General features: G+C 43.7%; 1 protein-coding gene across 4 annotated transcripts in view; it reads left to right on the top strand.

Annotated features, from left to right (window-relative positions):
- Positions 1-27,309, top strand: part of TMEM132B (transmembrane protein 132B) — a 382,092-nt gene that overhangs the window by 201,470 nt on the left and 153,313 nt on the right. For all 4 annotated transcript variants that reach the window (XM_005217963.4, XM_059876311.1, XM_015475499.3 and 1 more), the window contains exon 3: positions 10,337-10,483. In XM_005217963.4, coding sequence (XP_005218020.1) covers positions 10,337-10,483 — 147 coding nt within the window. The remainder of the gene's footprint in view (positions 1-10,336; positions 10,484-27,309) is intronic.

The raw sequence follows: 27,309 nt of genomic DNA, 5'->3' as shown, positions 1-27,309 counted from the left end.
GAAGTGACTTAGCAGCTGCAGGGCAAGAGATGCGGCTTTGATCCCTGGGTCTGGAAGATCCCCTGGAGGAGGAAATGGCTACCCACTCCAGTATTCTTGCCTGGGAAATCCTGTGGACAAAGCCTGGTCGGCTACAGTCCATGAGGTGGCAAAAGAGTTGGACACAACTGAGTGACTAAACAACAACCAGAATCTAATGCCACTGCTGATCTGGCAGGAGGTGGAGCTCAGGTGGTAATGAGAGCAGTGGGAAGTGGCTGTAAATACAGATGAGAGTCCCTGGATTGCTAGCTGTCTGCCACTCACCTCCTGCTGTGTGGCCCAGTTCCTAATTAATCCTAGGCTCCCATAGAACAAAACTGCCTAATGGCCTGATACTGGCCTGTGGCCTGGAAGTTGGGGATCCCAGCGTTAAACGCGAGCATTCTCATCTGAGGTTCAGCTGGGGAAGACTCTTCTTCCATACTCACTGGTGTGTCGGCAGAGTTTCTTTCCTTGCTGTTGTAGGACTTCGGGCCCCGGATGTTTACTGACTGTTGGGCCTCAGTTGCTAGAGACTACCCAAGCTCCTTGCCACGTGGGTCTCCCAACATGGCTGCTTACTCCTTCAAAGACACCTGGGAGAGAGATTCTGCAGAGTGAGTCCACTAGCAGGATGGAGTCCTATAAAATGTAATGGAACCACGGAATGACATTTCATCACGTCTGTCATACTATTCTGATTAGTAGGAAGCACAGGCCCTCCCACACTCAAGGGGAAAGGATTCTAAAAGACATGATCCCCTGGAGTCCGGGTTCATAGTGGACCACTCCATCGTCTGCTGCACCTCGTATGGACCGGAAGTAAATAAGTAAGTGGCTAAGGAAGACATGCCCTAGGCTGGAGGCAGTCATTTTTTGCTGGTTTTGGGTGTCTGGGGGCCAAGGCAGAGTTTTGGATATACTTATCTCAATGCCATAGGAAGGGTAAAAGAAGGGAGCAATTCGTCAAATTTCCGATTTGTCAAAAGCTATATATATAGTTTGATGAATTTTTAGCTTTCTTAGGTGAAAGGTTAAACAGTGAGATAAGAGGCGGGAGATAGCTCCTCAGGAGTCAGCACGTGTTGCTTTGGGGAAGTTCTCACTGGAATTAAAACCCCACTTTGCACGTGCCTGTCCTCAGAGCTGAAATCCATGCCTTCGAGGACTCTGCTCTGAAGGGTTTCCAGTACGGGTTGTTTGTTTGTCCTTCAAGTTGACTCCTGCTCTCTTTAGGACTGAGACCAAAAGTATCTATCCTTAGGGTCCAGGTTCAGCCACCTGGACAGGAGGGAGCCCCACCTGCTCTGCAGTCATGGGCATGGCAGGCTCCTTGCATTGACTCTTTCCCCTGTCCTGTAATCTCTCCCAGGTTTAAATCATGGTTTGCAACGAGCTCTCAGCAGAGCCTGCCTTTGCCGGTCTTCAGGTGCCTAGTGGGAGATTCATGCCTCTCTCTGTGGTTAATTTATCACAGAGAAAGTGGTTTGCTGGGAGGATCCAAATTAAAAGTATCTTTACAGTTTTGCCGAAGCTCATCCTGAAAGTGCTCCAGCGCCCAGGGCTGGGCTTATCTCAGAAAGCGAGTTGAACACCAGATGTTCCTTGGTGTTACTCTCCTTGACAGAATGTGATTGTCTGAAATATGTCCCAAGCACTGTTATCCAAGGATTGTTCTGGGGACCACCTGCATCAGAATGGCAGCCTGTTTAAAAACATAGCACTGCTGGGTTCCGGCCTAGACCTAGTGAGTCGCAGTCTTTGGAGGTGGAGTCCAGATAGCTGTAACTCGGCGATTCTGATGGCCTGAAAGTCTAAGAACCTCTGGTCCAGAATTCTCATGCCTGAACTCTGTCCCCTGCTCTTGATAGTTTTTATCTCTTACTGGGCATTTTTAGCCCTGAAGGTCTGATATTTATGGAGCATGCAGAGATAGATGGTTAGATACAGACCTTTCATTCTACCAACAGTTATTAAGCACCTCCAATTTCCCTGGCGTGGCTCTCAGAACAATGGATAAAGCAGGAAACACAATATTAAAAAAAAAAATTCTACCCAGTCTCCTGGTGCTTCCATCCAGCGGGAGAGACAGAGAATAAACAACAGAAGCAAAGTCTGTGGGTACTAGATAGGGCTTTATTTTAGATTGGGTGGTTTGGGAAAGGCTCAAAGAGATATTTGCCGGAACCTGAAGGAGATGAGGGAGTGAGTCCTGTGGGTGTCAAGGGAGATCTTTTCGGGCGAGGGGAACAACATGAGCAAAGGTTTAAAGGCAGGAAGTCATGTGCTGTTTTAGGAACTATGAGGAAGCCAGTTCCCCGCCAATAGAGAATGTTAGTATATTTCACATACGTAAAATATGCACTTTTCAGAGCACTGACATTTAAAACTACAAGTGTGTTATGGAAAGTTTTTCTTTAATTCGAGAATATCTGGCCAATGGAAACTAATCCACTGAAAATGGGAACATAAAATCATATAGAAAGTCATGAGAAAAACGAAACCTGATTGGGATTTTTCTTCTTCTTTGAGAAATGAAATAAAGATAAACAAGTAAACAAAATCCAGTAATTCCCTTTCGGTGCTGCTCAGAATGAAGAATGCATTCATTGCCTCTTGACAGTGTTTTGTTGTTATTTCCCTTCAATTTTATAGAACTGCACGGTGTTGCATTTTTCATTTCACACTTGATGTTGTCAGTAGGATCTCAAAAAGGGCCAGCTTAGAGGAAGTATTTCAAGGCTTCCCCAATTTCCCCAAGAGCTTCACTCTGCTTTGCTACGCAAGTCGCTCTCTTTTGAAGCACTTATCTCTTTTCCCGTTGATTTCCCCTTCACTTGTGAACCGTCAGTAAGTATCTCTTGAAAGGGGGTGGATCCTTTGCTGGATCCTTTTTCTCAGTAGCTTGGTTGGCATTTGTCAATCCTCCGTATTCCAAGGTTGGCATTTACACTTTGCAATAGATTTGCATTGCACTGGCATTGTATTTATAGCTGACAATCAGCAGGGTCCGAGCCCACTTCCCAAAAGACAGAAGATGCTCAGTTGGTGCCACTGTCATTCAAACGCAAAGTGAGGGTGGGGATTGGTTTCCTGAAGGCTCTGTTCATCTAACAGTTTCTTAGCTTGCCGTGTTATTTTTGTCTATGTAATCACGTAACTTGGAGAACACAGATAACAAATAGTTATATGATGAAGACCCTATGGAAATATAATTATAAGTTTCTTTTGGTGAATGTCAGGAAATAGTTGTATACATGAACCAGAGGTGATCCCTGTAGGTTGGTCCTTGTATTGTTTATTTCTTCACAGTAGACTAGGACCTGTTAGCTTAAGAGTCAAACTCAATTTTTTACACATCTAATTGTTTTAAATATACTGGAAATAAGCATGTTATATTAGACATTTGGAGCTCGCTTGCTTTGCATGCCCTGCAGAACGGTTCCCAACGTCTGTTAGCGATAGACCTTGTAGCTTTAAGACTCCAAGCTGCAGTGGTGCTTGGAGCTGTTTGACCTGGAGGTTTCCCACCGTTCGGCTCAGTGACATGGAAGTTCCCTCTCTGATTCTCCTCTCCCTGGGGCTCCCTGCCCTCCTTCCCTTCTGGCTAGTGGCCCCCATATAGTTTGGAGGATCTTAGGCTGTGAGGGAGAAGGAAATGGCAACCCACTCCAGCGTTCTTGCCTGGAGAATCCCAGGGACAGGGGAGCCTGGTGGGCTGCCGTCTATGGGGTCGCACAGAGTCGGACACGACTGAAGCGACTTAGCAGCAGCCATAGCAGTAGGCTGTGAGGGACTCCTACAGTAACACGCAAACCTATCGAATCTGTGCCCAGGTAAGGCTTTTGCGCGCCACTGCCACCTTGTGGTCGTATCTTTCCCTTGATCAGCCCCCAAATCCCTCAGACTCATCACAGTGCTGAGACCATTAATCGTTGTCACAAGGCTTAGATTATTGTAGTTTTTAAATAACAAGAGTCAAGAATATCACTAAGCCTAAAAATATTTCTCTAAAACAAACTTAATGAATATTCAAGGCATGGATTTTTCTGGGCTTAGATTGTTGTAACAAATAGGATCTAAAATTGGGAAAGGTTTGGACTGAGAACTAGGATTTAGGGACAATTTTATAACTTCCATGTAGGAGAGAGGCAGAACCTCAATAATTTAGCTTCAGGTTTGTGTTTTTGATTCCCACCGTCCATTTTTTTCTGTTGTAGCTCGAATTTCCTTTTGGCAGCCACTCCCCGCTAACCCCTCCCTGTGGTTCAGATGGGGTTAATTTTGCCTAGTGCAGGATGGTCACTGATGGGCCACACCACTGAGCATTGTGCTTTCCCCCACCTCGGCCTCAGTTATAGGTCCTAGGTTGAATACTCAGTCAAGTTCAACCAATTGAAAACCTGGCTCCAGGATTTTGTTCTGGAGTCAAGAACAAAATCTTGAGAGAGTCTTACCTTTCCTTGGTTGATGAGGATGCGAGATCTGGAGCTATTGCACCCACACTGTGACCAATAGAGGAGAGCCTGTCACTGCACAAAACCCACACATGTGAGAGCTGAGCAGAGTCAAGTGCTAGGGAACTGGGGGCATCATGTAAACCTGGCCCTACTTCTAGACATTTAAGTAAATATGAACCAGAAGTGGATTATTTCTTTGGTCAACTACAATCACAGGAAATTTCAGAGAATTTGTCAGGTGTGCACTGATGTTCTTGTAACCCAAAGTATCAAAGGTTGAATGTTCTTTACAGTAACCTTTATATATATATATATATATATATATATATATATATATATATAAGAATTTTCTGTGGCAAATGGAGAGTTTGCCCCATCTTGGGATATGAGAGGAATTTCCTGCCAAAGAAAAAGACTAAGATGAGAGAAATCATATTTGGAGAGGAGGTGGTTGGGGTCCTGCATGAAGACTTAGAGCAGTTTCACAGGACATCTCATAGGGAGGGGACCTGATGCCTAAGTGTATGATCTCTGGAGAGTATGCAGTAGTTCATGGTGAGAAAAATCCTAATGGTAACACTGATCCGTTTCTTTGTCCCAGGTGTTTTTCTGAGCACTTTATATTCAGTGATTCACTTAACCTTCATAATAACAACATTATAGGTAGACATTCTTATCACACACATTTTGTAGATGAGGAAACCAACTCACAGATGTTCAGTGATTTATCCAAACTCTTAAAACTGGTTCGTTGCCATCATCACTAACTCCATCATCTCCCTGACCTTTGTCTCTGGGAGCATCCAGCTTTCCTAGGCAGGCAGGAATGCCTGGTATTTCACAACCATCCAAAGCAAAGATAATTAGACTATATTTCTCTTGGGGAAGGATTTCCCTGGTGGCTCAGATGGTAAAGCCTCTGCCTACAATGCGGGAGACCCGGGTTCAATCCCTGGGTCGGGAAGATCCCCTGGAGAAGGAAATGGCACCCCACTCCAGTACTCTTGCCTGGAGAATCCCATGGACGGAGGAGCCTGGCAGGCTACAGTCCATGGGGTCGCACAGAGTTGGACATGACTGATTGACTTCATTTTCACTTCTCTTGGGGAAGAGTCAGGGGAAAGGAAAATTAGGGATTTTGGGATTAACATATACACATTGCTGTATTTAAAATGGATATCCAACAAGGACCTACTGTATAGCACAGGGAGCTCTGCTCCATATTATGTAACAACCTAAATTGGAAAATAATTGGAAAAGGCATACATACATGTATATGTATAAGTGAATCTCCTTGCTGTATGCCTGAAACTAACACAGCACTGTTAACCAACTATATTCCAATATAAAATAAAAAAAATTAAAAAGAATATACTGCTCTTTATTTTGTAAGTTTGTTTTATTAATGTGTCAGCGTCTGTTTACCCAGGCAACTGAGTTTCTTAATTTCCTCCTTTACTCACAGAAAGTAATATAATGTAATATATCCATGTATGTAGCACTTCCTCTATGCCAGCACTTTATATTGTATTATCTCTCTGCCTGTGTATCAGTGTTATGACATGGTCACTGTATTCATTTCCTAGGGCTGCCCCAACAAGCTGGGGGGCTTGAAACAATGCATGTATGCTATCTCACAGCTTAGGAGGCTGGAGGTCCGCAATCAAGGTGTCAGGAGTGTTGGTTCCCTCTGGAGGCTCTTAAGGAGAATCCATTCCCTGCCTCTCTCCTGGCTTCTGGTGGGTTGCCCACCATTCCTGGTTTTGTTGGCTTGTGGACAGATCACTCCAATCTCTCCCCTTGTCTTCAGATTGCCTTCTTTCCTGTATCTCTGTCTTCTCCTTTTTTTTCTCTTATAAAGACACCACTCATTGGTTCAGGCCCATCCTAAATCCAGGAGGGTGTCTTCTTGAGATCCTTTAACTAATTATATCAGTGAAGATGCTATTTTCAGATCAGGTCACATTTTGAGGTTCTGGGTGGACCTGAACGTTTGAGGGACCCTATTCAACCCACAACACCCATCCTTACTTTTTCCTCTCTTGAGAGAGGAGGAGCCTCAGCATGGCAGACAAAGTGAACAGCGGGGCTAGGACCCAACCTGGATTGCCTGGAGTGAACACTGGCTCTCGTGTCTCAGGTGTAGCTGCCAGAGGGGCAGACTGGATCCTGCTTCCATGATGGAATCGGCTTTCGATGTCAGTCCTTTTCTGTAGTCTTTCGGTGTCACAGATTTTCATTTGTGAACCTGAAATAACAATCCGCGTTCATAGTGCTCCTAGGAGATGAAACGTTCAGACAGGTGAAGCACAAGACACTTTAGGTAAAGCTCCTGGAAAAGGGTCTGACCCATGGGCGTGGCCTCAGGAAATCCTAGTTATTACAATTCAACAAAATTTCTGAGCAGTGTCAGGGTGCGTGCAGCTCCTAGTATTGTGCCTCCATCGGTATTTGGAGAGGAGGACAGTTTAAACAGGAAGACAGTATTGTCCGTAGACCATTTTGACTTCAAAGTTGCAGCCATTCATGCTTTTGAATGATCATTGGTTCAGTTTCCTCGTAAGCACTTTACTTGTTGTGAGTTGTTTGGTTAACTCTAACATTAGTAAGTGTGCTTTTCTAAATATTTTGGCTGGTGAGTTTCCAGTAACCAGAATGTATGCATCTTTTGTTGTCCAAATATTAATCTTCTTTATCTCCTAGGGCTAAGGCAGAATATGGCATTTCTCTATGCTGCCCACACCCACATAAATTTGCCTGTCTTGTGACAGCTCAAGTTCCTTGAATGGGAGAGTAAGTCCTACCCTCACACGTGGTATAGGAATTACATGCATTAATGATGAAAGGTATCAGACAGCTCAGCATATGGAAGGTGCCCAAGATATTTTGACATTTGTTAGTAAGTCTTTTTCTACAGTATGATGGGTCAGGTGGTAGATGAGCCGTTCCCTGGTCTGTACCAAAACCATTGAATACTCACTGGTCTGGACTAAGCTTTGTCCATCTTTGTATTTCCTGGTGCTTCATATATAGCAACAGGATCTCAAGACAGTCTCCTCAATATTAGAGGACTAGGTGGATAATCTGTGGTAGAAAATTGTTTCATGGCATTGATGATCTCAGAGTTCTCATTGCATGCCTTCCCAAGCAGACAGAGAGATTTGACTTACCCACAACCACAACTAGAGACACTCACTGAGGCTTTGATGTGCAGAGCTTGGTCATGCAGACATGGTTGAATGCCTAGTTGGTTGACCTTAGTCTCTAATCCCTCCAGAGGTTCAAGTTGATACCATACGACCCAGGGCTCCCAGGTAAACAAAGATACTCTAATCAGGTAGAACACCACAAGGGCTTAATGGTCACCTCCTAAGAGTTGAGGGTAAAGACTCATCTTTGGGCAAAGTTCATCTTTACTACACATCCACTGTGTGGACAACCAAACCATTAAAGTGGATGGCTTAAATACAAGACAGAAACACTTAGATGTGCTCACCGGGCAAGTTTTCTTCTGCCCTACAAGGTGGCAGATGCTGTGTGCTGGAGAGACCTAGAAGAATGAGATGGGGAGGCTGTGGGTCTCTGCCCTCTCTTGTCTCTGCTGGGTGGAGTCTGGCCTGCAGTCCAGGTGTCTTTCTTGCTTGTCCATAGCTGCTGGATTGTCACCTGTCATTGGTCCAACAGGGAGGAATGCTCATCTGGACTCCGAGGCTCTTCCCCATCATAGACAAGGTCAAAGTCTCAGGTTACACTGTGTCCTGGACACCTCGAGGGGTGGTGGAGGTTTGGGGGAAAAGCCCCTAGGTGTGTCCAGGGTGGCAATGTTCTAACTCATCTTGGGAACTCCCATTGAGCTTGGACAGTGGAGAAGTCACATCCAAGGGTGAAAGTTCTCCATAGCCTTGACTTGCATTCCTGTGACCAACATGAAGTCTGCTTGGTTTGTTTGGAACTTTATACTGAATGATTGAAAGTGAAAGTGTTAGTCACTCAGTCGTGTCCAACTCTTTGCGACCCCATGGACTGTAGCTCGCCAGGCTCCTCTGTCCATGGAATTCTCCAGGCAGGAATACTGGAGTGGGGTTGTCATTCTCTTCTCCGGGGGATCTTGCTGACCCAGGGATTGAACCTGGGTCTTCTGCATTGCAGGCAGATTCTTTACCAAATGAATGATTATGAGTGTACGTAAGAGTCCACATGGAACAAACAGAAAACTACATATGCGTGAGCACAGCTGGGTGCATTCTTACAACCTGTAGTGCAGTCAGCACCCAAAGAAGAGACAAACATTGTAGGTGCTCCAGAAGCCCCCCGGGGGAGCCCGTCCAGCTGTTGGCTCCAAAGGGTAACAGATGCTAATTTCAGCCTCACAGATGAGTTTAACTGTTTCAAAATTTCTATAAATGGGATTATACAGTGTGTGCTTTTTGACACCTGGCATCTGCCACTCAACCTCCAAATATAGGAGGTTCATCCATGTAGTTTTTAAAAAATTGATTTAAATTTGTTTTAATAAATATTAAATTGATATCTGTTTGGAGATGTCAGTTAGTATACACAGATTTATTCCTAAATTGTTCTCTCCACTATTTTATTTTTACTTTTGATTGGGGTATAGTTGGTTTGTGGAATCTAAAAAAAAGGCTACAAATGAATGTATCTACAAAACAGAAATACAGATGTCAAAAATAAACTTATGGTTACAAGGGAGTAAAAGGTGGGGGAGATAAATTGGAAGACATACACATGTGTGCTAAGTCCCTTCAGTTGTGTCTGACTCCTTGCGACCCTATGAACTGTTGCCCTCCAGACCCCTCTGCCCATGGGATTCTCCAGGCCAGAATACTGGAGTGGGTTGCCATACCTTCCTCCAGGGGATCTTCCTGACCCAGGGATCAAACCCGTGTCTCTTACGTTCCCTGCATTGGCAGGCAGGTTCTTTACCACTAGCGCCACCTAAGAAGCCCTAGCACATACTCACTACTGTATATAAAATAGATAACTAATAAGGACCTACAGTATGGCACAGGGAGCTGTACTCAGTACTCTGTAATGACATATATTGGAAAAGAATCTGATAAAAGGGGGGATATATGTATAGCTGATTCACTTTGCTGTACATCTGAAACTAACTCAGCATCCAGTTTCGTGTGGTACTACACTGTTTATTCTTGGTATTTCTGTCTTATTCCATTGGGTGACTGTACATTTTATTAGTTCTGCTTTTGATGGACAGTGCAGGCCGTTTCCCTACTGGGTTTCATATGACAGTGCTGCCGTGACCTTCCTTGTGCAGGTCTTTTGGGGAAACAAACGCCTGCATTTCTGTTGCTCATATGCCTACGAGTGAACGTGCTGGGATGTAGGGTCTGCAGAAAGTCCTGGAGCACATGAGGAGGTGCCCTTGACAGTGGTGGGTGAGAAATGCCCAGTGAGACTCTGGCATTCTTTCCCACAGAACCTCTGCAGCTGGCACAGCCCCTGCAGCCTCTCAGACCCTTCTACTTCATGAGAACCCTTCCTCATCCACCCCCAGGGAAGAACCGGCCCCCAGATCCTATCCATGCCTGGCACACACGTCTGTTTTGTCTCCATCCTGCAGGGCCCCCGAAGAAGAAGGTGATCTGGTTCCTAACACACCGATCAAACAGAAAATTAACACATGTGGCAGAACGCTGGAGCTCCTACTTCGGGGCACTTGTAAAGATAACGACACTTAGTTTTTGAAGGAAAGCCATTTACTGGCAGTCTTTCTTGCATCTCCCAGAGGAAAGGGGAGATCGGTTCTAGCTCCCTGTTTTTACTCTCTGTTTTGAACTAAGATGGTCATATATATTTTTTTTTCTACCTGACAGAATTAAGGCAGCAGCCGGTGTGAAAATAACTGCAGTGAGAGTCAGCAGCGAGGACCAGTGGGCAGTCCAGGAAGAGATAGATAACGACAGCGTTCAGACCACAGCCACCCTCACGTGCGTGGGCCATCACCCGGACACACAGAGCAGGTAAGCCCTGGGATCCTCAAGGTACCTCGGCAGACGTTTGTTGGGGATGGCTGCGGACGCTGATAGCAAAATAATGTGTGTATAAATAAAGCAATGCCTCTGCATTTAATGGGCGATGTGTTCTTTTGAGCTCATCAGCGCAGCTCCGTCCTGCAGCTTCTGAATGGCTCCATTATGGGATGTGATGCTGGCTGAAGGCTTTATCCTTTATGCTCTTTCTACATCAATGACCTGATTAGGTTGGCAATCTCAAAAATTACCTGCACTCACATCTGTCATGGTACAGGGTTTGATAACCATTATTTTAAAATTTTATTATTGTTATTGTTGGCAGCGAAGAACTGAAGAATGAAATGGGTAAAATAGAAATGATTTAAGAGGCAAGGGGGAAAAGTACTTTTTTAATGAGCAAATGTAGGGTGGCTCTAAGCTGTCTAGTAATAGTTTCTTAGTGCTTAAAGGTGGTTGTTTTGCAGATATCACACCTGGGTGTTGGCATATGGGCTAAGAATGTGAAGTTAGGTCAACTTCACATCGTTGGTGGATCTTCTCCAGCTCGGATACCACCCTTGGGTTTTATGGTGCTGAGCTCACCTGGGAGACAGAGGGAGGTCATTGCTAATAATATTGCATCCGGGCTCCCCACAGGCAGAATGAGCTCAGGCCTGTTGCAATAGCCTTTTTTATGATCTCTTTGCCTGTCTTCTCTTCCCTTTTGACTGAGCAATGCTGGCTATGCCATACTCCCATTTTTTTTTTTTTTTAAATATTTATCTATTTTTGGCTGGATTATTTTGGCTTAGTTGCAGCCTGAGGGCTTCTCTCTAATTGTGGTGCACAGACTCAGTAGTTGCGATGTGCAGACTTAGTTGCCCTGCAGCATGTGGGATCTTAGTTCTCTGACCAGGTATTGAACCTGAGTCCCCTCCATTGCAAGGTGGATTCTTAACCACTGGACCACCAGGGAAGTCTTCCTACCAGTTTTAAAGCCATTAATAGCTCCGCCTTCAGCCAGAATGAGACCCAACTTCTCAGGTTGGCAAAGAGCCCCTTTCTGATCTCTTACTTACCACCTTCTATCGTCATAACCTGTTTTCTTTATGTTCTTGTTTTTGGCTTTTTGGCTATACCGTGGGGCATGTGGGATCTTAGTTTCCTAACCAGGGATTGAACCCATGTGCCTTGCAGTGGAAGTGCAGAGTCTTAACCACAGGAGTGCCAGAGAAGTCTCTCTTTTCTTGTTTTTAAACGCTATGAGGTCCATGATATTGGGCACTGAAGGAGCACTTGATGAATAAATGAGGGGGTTAGTGGTAGGAGCATGAGAAATGGAGAGATTGGGTGGAATTTGCCTTTTCCAATGGATCTCTAGGCTGAGTGCTGTCTCATCTTGGGCGACCTCAGCCAACATCAGCTAGAACTCTGTTCTGACTGCTTTTGAAGATTTCTTTCAAAAGGAAAGTGAAACTCAGGTTGAGTGACCAAAAAGCCTTCTATTAGGGGTATTGATCAGGGGATCTGGGTGCCTGGACAACATTCTGGATATTGTCCTTTACATCCCTTGACAGAACTTCAGTCTGAGACCTCAGTTGACCCATGATTTCCCTGGAAATCTCTACTTGCTATCTGAACTCCCCCAAATTCTGCATTGATACATGAAGAGAGCTTAGGATTTACATATTTGGGCTCAGTTGCAAGTGCTAGAATTGCCACCTAAAATGGCTGCTACGGTAAGATTTTGTGATCTCATGTGACGAGAAATTTGGAGGTGGGTGTTTCCGTGGTTGGTTAATCTGGCAGCACAGTTGTGCCACCGGGTGTGCGCTCTGTCTTTCCACTCTATCGTGCCCAGTTTGTTGGCTGTCATCCTTCAGCTGGTTTTCTCGTGGCTGCAAGATGGCTGCAGCAGTTCCAGACATCACAGACTTATCTAGTTGTATACAAAGACTGGAAGGGAGGGGGGCTTCTCTTCCTGTATCTTTTTTTTTTTTTTTTTTGCCGGGAGAGAAGATCCTTCCAACTGGAAAGACGACTTTCCCTTCAAGTCTTCCTTTTAGATATCATCAGTAAACAGTGGGTTCCATGCCTTTGCTCAAGAATTAGCACAGTCTGGGAAAGTGAATATTTGCTGTTATTTTCAGGCTTTGTACTGGGAGAAGGTCTTTGCTATCAGGGAAGAAGCGTGGTCAACTAGCAGTGTTTGGCACACTCTTTAAAAGTGGGACCTGTCAAGGATTGTGGTTTGATTTCTGCTTTGACTCCACTGGATTCCTCTTTATTGCTTCTTCTTTATTGCTGAGGTGTTTATCAGGTGGGCTTTGACTGATGCCCTTAGCTACTGCATGAATGAAGTCCAAGCAAAAAGGGCTCCTAGGAGCACGTGGAAAAGTTCAAGACGGGGACCGGCACCAAGAGTGTCTGGATGCAGTATCCCTAACAACCTTTCTCCTTGTCTTTCCTCTGGGTTGCTATCATCTCCAGCAGGCTCTCCCTCCTGGTGGCAAGTTGACCATCAGCAGCTCCCAACATCCATCCTGCTGGCTTGGTCTCTTCAGGGAGAACATGCTCTGTCCCATGGTGTCCAGCAAGTCTTGGGGCTGCTCATCACTGGCTCTGCTTGGAGTAACGTGGATCTCGTACTCACCCTGAACCAATCTCTGCAGCCAATTGTAAAAGTAGGGGATGGCTGGGCCCACCCAAACGACTTAGACTTCAAGTATGAGAGAGGGTTCTTGGGGCAAAACAGGAGGGTAGAAACAAGAAGTGGACCCTCCTGCTGTGCTGGAGCAGCCCCAGTGGGCTGCCTGGACGTGCACCCTCAGAAATTACTGTGTGGGTCTCAAATGGCCTTCTCCACGGTTTACACACATGGAATTGATTTGGTTGAAACACTGGACTGATCAAGAGCTGAGGTTTTAAATTGAAGGACAAGCACAGGCTGTGGTTATCACTTTTGGTTTTGAGAGAATCAATTCTGCGCTCTCTTTAGAAGAGATTTATAAAGTTACAAGAGAAAAAAAGCCCTTACATAACCAGAGTTACATAATTATCAGGCATTCTGGCGTCCTCTTCTTCTCTTTCTTCACTTTCTGTTTTTGACCTCCCCGGGGATGTTAGAAGGACAAGGACTGTTGCTTTGGCATGACAATTTATGCTTATTTAATATCCTTCTAAAATCCATTCCATAATCTAAATAAATAATTGCTTCTTTTTATCCTTTTTTTTTTTGTTGTTGAATTGTGAGATCAAATGAGGTGTGAAATACAAGCTCATGGACCGTGTTTGCCGGGCTAGCAAAGTGAGTCTATGAATATATCCCTAAACGAAACATCCCACTGAAAGCTGCAATCTCTGAATTGTGACAACCTTGGGCGGAATAGGGTTTTTAACAGAATATAATGCACATACTGCCTGAAGTTCTGTGATAAGAATTAAAAATGTGTCATATGGGAAGATTCGATGGGCTCGATGAGGAAGACAGTAAAGGTCTTCATTTAAAATGTTTTAATGAACACTCATTGTGAGGAAATGTGAATAATAAAGATGAAAACCACAAGATAAACAGTTGCATTGCCCAAAGAGGAGAAAAGAGGTTAGAAAAATAAGCAAATTTGAAAGTGTTCAAACAGATGAAGCAAACCCAAGGGAAAGGAAAGCTGGATGAAGTGGACTCGAATGGAGACAATGTGCAACCAGCTAGGTTGAGGTGAGATTGTTCCTTCAATGGTTTCCATCAGACTGTTGGGACCCAAACATTGGAGAAAATAGGCTGCCACTTTTTGTATGGTCAGAAACCACATTGCAGAACTCATCTCCTCTGAAAGTTGGGACAGAGACAAGTTCTTGGGAGTGCACCATGGAAACAGGAGTCTCCGTAGGAAAGAAAAGCCAAACCCTAAAATAGATTTCTTGAAAGAAATAGACACACCTCACATGACTATAACCCAGTTGAAAGAGAAATCGACCTCAAAGGTAAATGTTTACCATGAAGTGTTACCATGTTTTAACATCTGGATCCAATATTTCAGGAGTTTTTCTTGACCTGCTCTAATCCAGAAATGATTATAACCAGTTGAGCAGAAGAAAGGATTATCCTTTTTACTAACTCAACTAACTCGTTGCTTTCATTGCTTGTTGTGAAACTGAACAGTGGAAACCTTAAGGAACAAACAGTGGTAAGAGGAAAAGTTATCTCTTATCACGTAAATGTCATGTGTCATTTTATGGCTCCATGGAACATGGACTGGGTTAAATCTTTTATTGTGCTTCAGTTCAGTTCAGTTCAGTTCAGTTGCTCAGTCCTGTCCGACTCTTTGCGACCCCATGAATCGCAGCACACCAGGCCTCCCTGTCCATCACCAACTCCTGGAGTTCACTCAGACTCACGTCCATCGAGTCAGTGATGCCATCCAGCCATCTCACCCTCTGTCGTCGCCTTCTCCTCCTGCCCCAATCCCTCCCAGCATCAGAGTCTTTTCCAATGAGTCAACTCTTCGCATGAGGTGGCCAAGTACTGGAGTTTCAGCTTTAGCATCATTGCTTCCAAAGAAATCCCAGGGCTGATCTCCTTCAGAATGGACTGGTTGGATCTCCTTGCAGTCTGTTATTCAAGTTGGAGAAGAAGGAGGAGGAGGAGGAGAAAGAGAGAAGGAGGGGAGGGGGGAATAGGAAGGAGAGGAAGAGGAAGAATGAAGAGGAGGAGGAAGAAGGGGAGGGGGAGGAGGGAGAAAGAGTACAGTGATGGTCACAGTTGCCTCGGTTTCTGAGTAGATTTTCCCACCAGATTTAGTTCATGTTGGTTACTTTCCTTCTGTAAAATATTTTACTGAAACGTAAACAACAGAACACATGGAACATTTTAAGTGTCTCTGAGGATAATTGTGTGTAGTTTTGTTGTCTGTTCTTTATTCATTTGAAAAAGTTCTTGAAAAACTACGTCATTCTCATTAGGTGCCCAGCACCACTGTAAGTCTTTGAGGGAACACACATGTTTAAAAATCAGAAATATTAGAGCCTTGGGAAGCTAAAAACTATTAAATTGAGATATAGTTTAAACGATTTCCCTAGGTCTCAGAACCAGTGAGTAGCCAATGCAGTTCGCACTTTGGGTCCCCACTGTTGTCCACGACCCTGGGCGCTTCACAAGGCCTGGGGACGTCGTACCCAGGCCGCACACACTCCTTCAGCTCTCTTGTCCCAAATGGACTGAAAACTCAGTAGAAAGCAGCACCCACAGCACTAGCAAGCCACCTACAATGTGGAAATATACACCATAGTGCATCGGAGGGTGGTCCCTCAATAGATGTTTCTACATCTGAATGCCCGGAACTTGTGAACTTGACCTTATTTGGAAAAAGGGTCTTTACAGAGGTAATTAAGGAATCTGAGATGAGGTCGTCATCTTGGAGTATCTGGGCAGGCCTTCAATCCAACGATGTGTCCTTCTAAGATCGACACACAGAGGAAAAGCTCATGTGAAGATGGAGGCAGATGTGAGAGGGATGTGGCCTCAAGTCAAGGAAGCCTGGGGCCACCAGGGGCTGGAGAAAGCAATGCATGGGTCCTCCCCCAGAGGCCCTGATGACAGCTTGGTTTTGGAGTTCTATCTTACAGAACTGTGATAGCTCCATTGCTTTGCTGCTGCTGCTGCTGCTGAGTCGCTACAGTCGTGTCCGACTCTGTGCGACCCCATAGACAGCAGCCCACCAGGCTCCCCCGTCCCTGGGATTTTCCAGGCAAGAACACTGGAGTGGGTTGCCATTTCCTTCTCCAATGCATGAAAGTGAAAAGTGAAAGTGAAGTCGCTCAGTCATGTCTGACTCTTCTCGACCCCATGGACTGCAGCCCACCGGGCTCCTCTGTCCATGGGACTTCCCAGGCAAGAGTACTGGAGTGGGGTGCCATTGCCTTCTCTATTGCTTTAGGCCATTACATTTGTGGTAATTTGTTGAAGCGGCCCTAGGAAACAAATACAGGGGGCTTAACGAGTACTTGATGAATGAATCAATCAAGACGTGTCAGTCCTGGATGTGTATCTGAATAGCCTTGGAGTCTCTAAAAACACATGTTCCTTAAACCTTAGCCCTAACTGGGTCACAGGCATTACTATTAAAACAAAAACAAAAACAAAAACAAAAAGGCATGTGAACTCTTAGTTGCAGCGTGTGGAATCTAGCTCCCTGGCCAGAGATTGAACCCAGGTCCCCTGCATTGGAAGCATGGAGTGTTAGCCACCGGACCACTAGGGGAGTCCCAGAACCTGTAATTTTTAATGTAATATCTAAAAGCGGTATGGTATTCTATTGATATTATAGAAGTGTATTCTATTCATTTACCAAGTTTCATTTCTTTCCTCTTTAAAGCATTGCTGCTGGCCATTTTTGTTTTATTTTTTCCCCTTTTAAACATTCATTTTTTAAAAACATGAAGTTGTATATTCCTATAGGTAAGTCTTTGGGAGAGAAAGCTAGAAGTGAATGGGTAGGTTCAAAAGACATAACAGTGTTTCAAGTTTCTGAAGCTTTTGTGAAATTTTCCTGCCTGATCTATGTAAGTACGCCCAGCTCTCAATTCTTTTGCCAATGTTGGGCATTGCCTTAAAAAGAGAATTTGATAGTTGAAATATGGCTGTCTTCTTGTAGGCTTAATTTGCATTGACTGTTTCTGGTGAAATTTAACAATTTTTCTCATGTTTAACTGCACATGTTTTTCCCCACTTGTTGTCTTGAGTTTTTTAATTTTAGTTATTATGTTATGACTTTAGCAGCAATGTTGTTGGGTTTTGTGTTGTCGAATCTAGTCACCATTTTCTTTCAAGTCAAGTGCTCCCACTGGGAGGAGGGATGGTGTGGGGGTGAGCAGAACACTTAAAAGGCTTTGTTAAAGCCCACCCATCAGCCTGGTTTCTGAAGTGTCAGAGAGAACCAGAACCGACTTTCCTCTGGTTAAAGAAAGAGACTGGTTGGAGAAAGACTTTATTCAGAAACATTTTCAGCAAGGGAAGAGAGACCCCAGGGTGGAATTGGGCTCCGTTCCCAACGCAGTAAAGACAGCTGGGGATTTACAGCCAAGAAACAGTGGGCATGGGGTCAGTAGATGGCAAACTGCTAGGAGACATTGAGAGTAAGGGATTCTTAAGAGACTGACCAAACCAGGTTCTTGCTGAGGGCAGACCAGAGCGATCAAATGTCTAGCGTGGGCATGAGGAATTTGATTGGAGATGGAGGGTGATCAAATATCAAGGATAGGGTGGGATATTTCTAAACTGACTTAGGATTCTTGCTGTAATTAGGCTACACGGGTCGGGCAAGGATAAGTCCATGGTCCAGAGAAGGGAGGCTCAGAGATGCTGACTCAGGTTTAGTTAGGGAGAGTCTTTGTCAGTGATAGCAAGCAGAAGTGCCCCCTGCTGGCCTGTCAAAGACAGGTAGCATGAGTGGTAATTAAACCTTGGTTCTCTTAAGCCATACCCGAGTTCAGTCCCTTGGTCAGAAAGATCTCCTGGAGAAGGATATGGCAACCCACTCCAGTACTCATGCCTGGAAAATCCCATGGACGGAGGAGCCTGGTAGGCTACAGTCCATGGGGTCACAAAGAGTCGGACATGACTGAGCAACTTCACTTTCTCTTAAGCCATAGAGAGTTTTTTTTTTAATTGAAGTATAGTTGAATTGCAATATTTTATTAGTGTCAGATGTATAGCAAAGTGATTCATATATGTGTATGTGTATATATATTAAGATTGTTTACTATTATAGGTTATTACATGATATTGAATATAGTTCACCCTGCTATACAGTAAATCCTTATTGCTTTTCTATTTTACGGATATTAGTTTGTATTTGTTAATCTCAAACTCCTAGTTTATCCCTCTCTGCCCACGTTTCCCCTTTGGTCTGTTTTCTATGTCTGTGAATCTGTTTCTGTTTTGTGAATAAGTTCATCCCTGGCATATTTTAGATGCCATATATATGCTATGTCATATGACATTTTTATTTCTCTGTCTCACTTCACTTAGCATGATAAACATGCATTCTTATTAACTAAGGTCCACAATATACATTAGGGTTCACTCTTCATATTGTAAGGGGACTTCCCAGATGGCACTAGTGGTAAAGAACCCGCCTGCCAATGCAGGAGACTTAAGAGACGTGGGTTCAGTCCCTGGGTTGGGAAGATCCCCTGGAGGACGGCACGGCAACCCACTCCAGTACTCTTGCCTGGAGAATCCCATGGACAGAGGAGCCTGGCGGGCTACAGTCCATAGCATCACAAAGAGTAGGACACGACTGAAGAGACAGCCCGCACTGTGTATTGTACATTCTCTGGATTTGGATAAATGAACAATGACAAGTATCCATCATTCTAGTATCACACAGAATAGCTTCATTACCAGAAAACGCCTTTGTGCTCTACCTATTCATCCCTCCCTTCCTCCCCCCAAACCCTGATAACCACTGATTTTGCTCTTATCCTTCTAATTTTTCCTTTTCCAGAATGTCATAAAGTTGAATAGCACAGAATGTAGACTTCTCAGGTTGACTTCTTTCACTGAGGAATATGCTTTTCAGGTTCCTCTATGTCTTTCTGTGGCTTGCTAGCTCCTTTCTTTTCAGAACTGAATGATATTCTGTTGTCTGAATGAACCACTGTTTATTTATCCATTTACCTACTGAAGGACATCTTGATTGCTTCTGAGTTCTGGCAACTGAGAATAAAGCTTCCATAAACATCTGTGTGTGTATTTTTTTTGTGGGCTTAAGTTTTCAGCTCCTTTGGGTAAACACCAAGGAGTGTGACTACTGGATCTTATGGTAAGGGTACATCTGGTTTTGTATGAAACTGCCAAACTATCTTTGAAAGTGGCTGCACCGTTTTGCATCGCCACCAGCAATGAATAAGAACTCCTGTTGCTCTATATCCTCATGGGTATTTGGTTGTTAGTGCTTTGGATTTTACTCTAAGAGGTGTGCAGTGGTTTCTCACTGTTTTAATTTGCAACTCCCTAAGAAGATATGATGTGGAACATCTTTTCATGTGCTTGCTTTCCTTTTGTATCTCTTCTTTGGTGAGGTGTCTAATCAGATCTGTAGCCCATTTTTAAAAAATTGGGCTGTTTTTTCTCCTTCTTGTGTGTTGAGAGTTCTTGGTATATCTTAGATACCAATTCTTTAACAGTTATGTGCTTTGTAAATATCTTCTCCTTCTCTGTGGCTTGTCTTCATTCTCTTAATCAAATATTCATTTTTCAGTAGTGATACCATGTAGGGAATAAGTTAATAGGTTTCTAAGTGGCTATATTTAAATGACTAAAGAAGTTTTCCTAATTCTCAGTATGCTGGCTTGGAACGGAAACATTAAAACATTTTTTAAATTAAAAAAAAGTGTTTTTAGTCTGCAAGGCATGTGGGATCTTAGTTCCCCGACCAGGGATCAAACTCACACCCCTTGCTTTGGAAGTGCAGAGTCTTAACCACTGGACCACTAGGGATGTCCTAGAGTAGGAACTTTTATAGTTGGGTGTTCAGGTATGGTTGCTAAAAAAAATGTGTCTACTTTATGTCTCTGAGTCTTCCTGCTGACCAGGCTGGCATCACTGACTGAGGAATGTATTCCTGGTGGTATGCCGGCTCATTCCTAGAAATTCCCTGTGGCTGTCTCATGGCCTCTTTGACTGTGATCTCTCTTCACTAATCCATTCTGTTACCAGCTGCCAGAGTAATCTTAAAATACCGCTTTCATCACGACCTAGTGGCTCCCCATTGCCTGTCTCAGCAAGTCTAAACAATTGGCTTGACTTTTTACAGTCTTTTAGAAGCAGGGCTCTCTCTCCCACAAGATGCTGGGAACTCTGGTGCGAGAGACGGAGGTTAGGTCTGCAAACTTGGCCAGTAGGTGGCGCTCTGCACAGTTTTAGGACAAGAGCCCAAGTGCAGTAGAACAAAGAAGAGGATTCAATGGAGGAAAAAGGCCTCTCAGAGGAAGTGACATTTGAATGGGCCCTTAAAGGATGAGTGGAAATTCAAATGTAAATATGTCTGTGAAGGCATATGATACTAAAACTGTATTGTATTCATTTTCAAGAATGTTTTTTTTTAAAAATTTTGTCCGAGTATAGTTGCTTTACAATGTTCTATTAGTTTCTACTGTACATCAAAGTGAATCAGCTATAGGTATACATACATCCTCTCTTTTTTGGATTTCCTTCCCATTTAGGTCACCACAGAGCACTGAGTAGAGTTTCCTGGTCTATACAGTCGATTCTCATTAGTTATTTATTTTATACATAGTAGCAATAGTATTTATACATCATTTCCAATCTCCCAGTTCATCCAAGTCCCTCCTTTTCCTCTTGGAATCCATATGTCTGTTCTGTTTGTATCTCTACTTCTGCTTTGCAAACAAGATCATCTATACTATTTTTCTAGATTCCACAAATATCTGTTAATATATGATATTTGTTTTTCTCTTCCTGACTTACTTCACTCTGTATGACCATCTCTAGATCCATCCAAATCTCTGCAAATGGCACAATTTCGTTCCTTTTGATGGCCGAGTAATATTCCATTGTATATAGGTACCCAGCAATCCCACTCCTGGGCATATACCTGGAGAATACCATAATTCAAAAAGATAGATGCACCCCAATGTTCATTGCAGCATTATTTACAATACATAGGACATGGAAGCAACCTAGATGTCCATCAACAGAGGAATGGATACATAATGTCCTTTAATGCAAAGTTTTATAGTGGTTGAATTGTCTGAGAATATGAAACATCTGTGGAGGATAGACCTGGCTGGGGCCACTTTGAATAATCCTGGAGAGGTGCCAATTTAGGAGGAGTTCTCAGGGGTATTGGAAGCAAATTCTATTAAATGCAACACTTACTGAGCTCCTACTGTGTGCTAGGTTCTATGCTGTATATTATCTCCATGAATTATCAAAATATCTCCTTGAAGAAAGTAGCACGACTAACCGCACTTACAGATGGAAAGAGTGAGGCTCAGAGATCTTAAGGGTCCACAGTCACAGAGCTAGGACTGGCAGAGCTGGGATATGAACCCAGACGTCAAGATCCTAGAACAGTGCCGGCCACATAGTAGGCACTCTGCAAATATATGCCAGATCATTCTAAGCCCAAGACTCCTAAGAGGGAGGTGCTGAAGAGAAATTCTGCCAAAGGTCAACAGTTGGGCGGGATTTTGGTGGCCTCCGCAAATCCCTAATGTAAGCGATGCTGTTCGAGGCTGCAGGAAGCTCAGCCTTGATTACTGCAGTGTCAGCTTCATACATGGTAGGTCCATTGTGAAACAGAGATCGAGAATAGAGTTTCTCTCAGACACTCAAGTATCATTGAAGTTTAGACGTGCCCTTTCTTACTGAGTGCAAAGTTTATTTCTGCTGTGGGATTTGACTTCTGTAGTTCCCTGATGCAGGCAGAGATTGAGTCAGAGGAAATGGGAGGCTTTCTTTCCAAAGGTCTGCCCACATGGTGATCTGAGATCAGAGCCTTTGCACCAAATTTCTGACAGGCAGTTGATGAAATTAACCGAGGGAAACCTGCAAAGTTCATGCTCTTGGAAATGACTCTTTGTTTGACTTTTCAGGCTGGTATTTGTTAGAAACCCCAGCTGCTCCATTAAATCATTTTTTATGTCTTTATTGTGATATATTTATTTACTTATTTTGACATATTTATTATGATGACATTACAGATGTCATTGACCAAACTGACCTTTGGAACCAGGAATCCTTCCTCAGATCTGGTGCAGGTCTTTGATAAAAGCAGTCAAATGAACCTTCAAGTGCTTCCCCGACTCCCTCATTGTTTCCTGGAGAAAATACTCTGTGATTCGAAAATATTCATTTAACACTGTCTCAACCAAGCATCAATTCCTTTATACCTACAGAAAAGGTAGTATGCCTGGTTTCCTTTCCTTTCCTGTATAAGAAGAAACCTCTGTGTCTTTTTTTCCCTCTGTTTTTTTGGTCATGAGGCATGTGGGCTCGTAGTTCCCTGACCAGGGGTTGCAGCCATGTCCCCAGCAGTGGAAGAGTGTCATTGGGACCACTGGACCACCCGGGAAGTCCTAGAAACCTTTTATTTTATTTATTTTTAAATTTTATTTTATTTTATTTTTAAACTTTACACCATTGTATTGGTTTTGCCAAATATCGAAATGAATCCGCCACAGGTATACATGTGTTCCCCATCCTGAACCCTTCTCCCTCCTTCCTCTCCGTAGAAACCTTTTAAAAGGATGTTTGATTTGGTTTTATCCAGCCCCATAGCCAGTGTCCTCTGTTGCTTTCCATGGGTACAGGTGCAACGTGGCTCCATATTCTGTCATCTGTATCTGCACGTAACTACTTAAGGCCGCTTGACGCTACATGCAGGAGGGACGTGCAGCCTCCCACTCAGGAATACGTTCCTCTGTCTTACCAGATGGTCCACATTTTTTATTGGTAGACTTTCTTTTTTCTTGTTTCTTGTTTTTATTTTTGTTAGCTTTTTACTTTTTACTTTACATTCTATGTTTTGGATCAGTTTTAAATTTACAGAAAAATTGAGCTGATAGTAAAGAAGCTTCCTGTAGAAACTCCCCACCCTCTCCACACTCAGTTTCTTCTGTTATTAACACCTGGCATTAGGATGTTACATTTGGTATATTTAACGAGCCAATATCGATATGCTATTATTGAGTTGGCCAAAAGGTTAGTTAGTGTTTTTCCATAACATCTTAAAGAAAAGTCTGAACCGACTTTTTGACCAACCCAATATTAACAAAGCTCCATACTTATTTCAGATTTTTAAAGGTTTTCACCTAATGTCCTTTCTCTATCCTGGGATCCCACCAGGACACCACATCACATTTAGTCATCTCGTCTCCTCAGCCATGACAGTTTCTCAGACGGTCCTTGTACTTGTTGACCTTGATGGTGTCGGGAGGAGTGTTGATCAGATATTTTGTGGATGTCCCCCTATTGCAATTTGCCTGGTTTCTCCACCTCATGGTTAGACTGGGATTATAAGTTTTGGGAGGCAGACTGTAGAGGTGAAGTTTCAGTTTCATCACATCATACTGAGAGTACCCATGACCAACATCCTTCGTCACTGTTGATATTGGTCACCTTGGTCACCGGTTGCAGCCAGTATTTGCTAGGTTTCTCTGCTGTGAAGCTACGCCATGCTCTTCTGTCTATACCGTCCTCTTTGGAAGAAGTTACAATGCAGCCCACACTTAAGGGTAGGAGTCATGGTCCCTTGCTGTGTCGGGGACTGTCTGCAAAATGTATTTGGAGTTCTTCTTGCTGCTACACTTTTATACTTCTGACACTAATTGCACTTAATCCATAGGCTTCAGGACTATAGGACCTGTGTGTCTGTTCACATGGAGTCACTGTTGCCCAGAGCCATGCCTAGTGCATAGTAGGTGCTACTGCATGAATAAGGAAGGATGATCTAGTTAGGAACAGCTCATCTCCTGGACTTCCTGCCACCCCTTAACAGAGAGGGACCATAACTGTCCAGAGAGCAAGGAAGCTGACTGCTCTCTGCTCTCTAAGTGGACAAGTTGTTTTCCTTTACTTTTCTTTCTCTAAGAACAATTTCAAACCTATTTGAAAATATAGAGACTATTGTAACAAATATCTACCTATCTACTGCATAGCTTTGTCACACTTTGATATTTCCCCAAATTTGCTGCAGAGCTTAAAAAACAAAAACAAAGGGACTTCCCTGGAGGTTCAGTGGCTAGGGCTCTGTGGTTTCACTGCCCAGGGTGTGGGTTTGATTCCTGATTGGGAAGCTAAGATCTCTCAAGATGTATGCTGCTAAGTCGCTTCAGTTGTGTCCGACTCTGTGCGACCCCAGAGATGGCAGCCCACCAGGCTCCCCCGTCCCTGAGATTCTCCAGGCAAGAACACTGGAGTGGGTTGCCATTTCCTTCTCCAGAGCATGAAAGTGAAAAGTGAAAGTGAAGTCGCTCAGTCGTGTCCGACTCTAGCGACCCCATGGACTGTAGCCCACCAGGCTCCTCCGTCCATGGGATTTTCCAGGCAAGAGTACTGGAGTGGGGTGCCATTGCCTTCTCCTGTCAAAAAACAAAACAAAAGGCAAACAAGCAAAAACAAATGACCAAACTATCCTTATTGTATTCCTCTTCTTTCCTCCTTAAATTTAACTACTATTTTGAATTACATGCTTATCCTTCTTATGAGTGTTCACTTAATTTTATTTTGTAGATACTGCTACGGTTCAAATGCTTGTCTCCCCTGCATCCCACACACACCCTGCTTCTGCAGTGTATTTGCTGGAATCCTAATCTCCAAGGTGATGGTATTAGAAGAAGCCTTTGGGAGAGGATGGAGCTTCCATGATGGGATTAGTGCCCTTATAAAAAAGACTCTAAGGACTTCCCCAGAGGTTCAGTGGTTAAGAGGACTTCCCAGGTGGCGCTAGTGGTAAAGAACTCACCTGCCAATGCAAGAGACTTGGGTTCGATCCCTGGGTTGGGAAGATCCCCTGGAGGAGAGCATGGCAATCCACTTCAGTAGTCTTACCTGGAGAATCCCAAGGATGGAGGAACCTGGCAGGCTATACAGTCCATAGGGTCACAAGAGTTGGACATGATTGAAGCAACTGAACACACATGCATGCTGCTGTTAAGAGTCCACCTGGCAATGTGGGGGACACGGTTTGGGTCCCTGGTCTGGGAAGATCCCACATGGAGCCCTAACCATTGGATAGCCAGGGAATTTCTGGTACCTTGATCTTTGACTTCCAGTCTCCAGAACTGGGAGAAATAATTTTCTATTGCTTATAAGCCTCCCAGTAGGTGGCATTTTTGTTAGAGTAGCTCAGATGGACCAAGACAGGTACAGTTCCCTAGAACTGTGTTTGTCATGTTTTAAAACTATGCACATGACATCATGCTATCAGGATCATCCCACAACTTGCCTCTTCTCCTCAGTGCAACATTTCCTAAATTAAATTTTTGCTCGTATAGATTTTAGTGCCCATTCTTGTGCATGCAATCTTAATGGTTTGCACCAGGTCCTCTGGGATAGTGGTTTTAAACTGAGGGTTGTGACTGTTAATGAGTAGTGACAAGTATATTTTAAAAAAGAGAAATTGAGTAGATTAGCACAGAATAGAAAATATGAGACTCCAAAGCAATTAATAAAGAAAAATATTATTTTGTGTAACTTTAGTGTCCTTCGTGTATGATTTTTCTGGTTGTAATTCAAAATTTATTCCTTGCTGGGGACCAGATTTTAAAAATGGGGTACCCAATCTCCAGGGTCTGTCCTAGCAATGGGATTGCAGTCTCCTTGGGTGTAAATATCTTCAACTTTCTTCAAGTCACCAAATGACTCTCCAAAGTGGTTGTACCAATTAGCAAGTTGTGTCTTGAGTTTAGAAATTTCTTAACTTTTGGAAATGAGAGGAGTTTTTCAGAAACTTGTCCCTATCTGTCTTATTTTGGGTTGATGCTCTTCTGGCTTAATTTTATGGATCTGCTGTTGGTGTTTGGTTGGGGAAACACTCATCTTAAAGTCTTGATATTTAATTTCTCTGCTGTCAAGAGGCAAGATGAAGTTATTCCTCTTTTTCAAAGAATGATTTAAGTAGGAAATAATGAATCCAAAATGCTGTAGTTAAACATCAGCAGATAAACTGATGGATCGGTTGTCACTTGGATCTTGCTATAAAGGGAAAGAAAGTGATATTTAATGATTTTCAAAAAATAAAAACAGCAGTGATGAATTCATGGACTTTGATGCTTAGTAACTCATTAGGGTGCACTGTTATTTTCCAGTTAATAAAGGCCCCTTGTATCTTCCCTTTGATTAGACAGTTGCAAAGCAGTGTCTTTGTTTTCAAGAGTCCCACCAGGTCCCCTCAACTGCATAGACATATAAACTATTGGTACTTCGCATGGGGTCTATTGGAATCTCCTAAATACAGGTGGCAAATTGGTAGACCTTGAACCTATTTTGTGTGGCCTGCTGAATGTTTTATTTTTCCCTTCAGTTTGGGCCAATATTAAAAAAATGAGGAGATTTGGCTGCAAATACACATTTCTGGCTGCTCTGGGGAAGTTGGAAGTTCTGTTAACATGAAGTCAGGCTGATAGTGAGAGATCACAACTGCCCATGCTGCCTTGGCCATTCAGCTTATAGGGGGGCTCTGCTCTCTGGTTTGCCACAGTCCCCTCCATGCCCTGCTGTCTCCTCCAAACTGCATAAAAGTTCTGAACCCAACTCCAATGTATGTGTGTGTGTTAGGGGTGAGGAGTGGTTCCCACCACCACTGAGCAGTGCTCCCGAACCAACTGGGGGTCCTGTGATTCAACTGGATTCAGCCTCTGTCTACCTAGAGTCAGTGTGAGATCCCGCAAGACTGCCCTCTCTCCCCCCACTTAAGATGCCAATTCCAAGTCCAGGTTGTCACCTATGCTTCTGAATCACTAGCTGTGGATCGAAGGTTCCGATGCCCTCCTCCTTGAATTTGATTGATTTGCTATAGTAGCTCACAGAACTTAGAGAAACATTTTACTTCCTAAATTACTTGTTGATTATAAAAGATATAACTCAGCAATAGCCAAACGGAAGAAATGCATAGGGGCAAGGTATGGGGCAAGGGGGCAGAGCTTTCATGCTCTTTCCAGGACACCACTCTCCCCAAATATCCACCAACCCAGATCTCTGAAGCTGTCCTTTTGGGTTTTTATGGATGCTTCATTACATAGGCATGAATGATTAAAAATTATTGGTCATTGGCAAGTGATTCATCCTCCAGCTTCTCTCCCTTCCTAGG

The sequence above is a fragment of the Bos taurus genome, chromosome 17 (genome assembly GCF_002263795.3).
Source record: "Bos taurus isolate L1 Dominette 01449 registration number 42190680 breed Hereford chromosome 17, ARS-UCD2.0, whole genome shotgun sequence".
Classification (NCBI taxonomy): domain Eukaryota; kingdom Metazoa; phylum Chordata; class Mammalia; order Artiodactyla; family Bovidae; genus Bos; species Bos taurus.
This window is presented reverse-complemented; position numbering and strand designations above follow the sequence as displayed.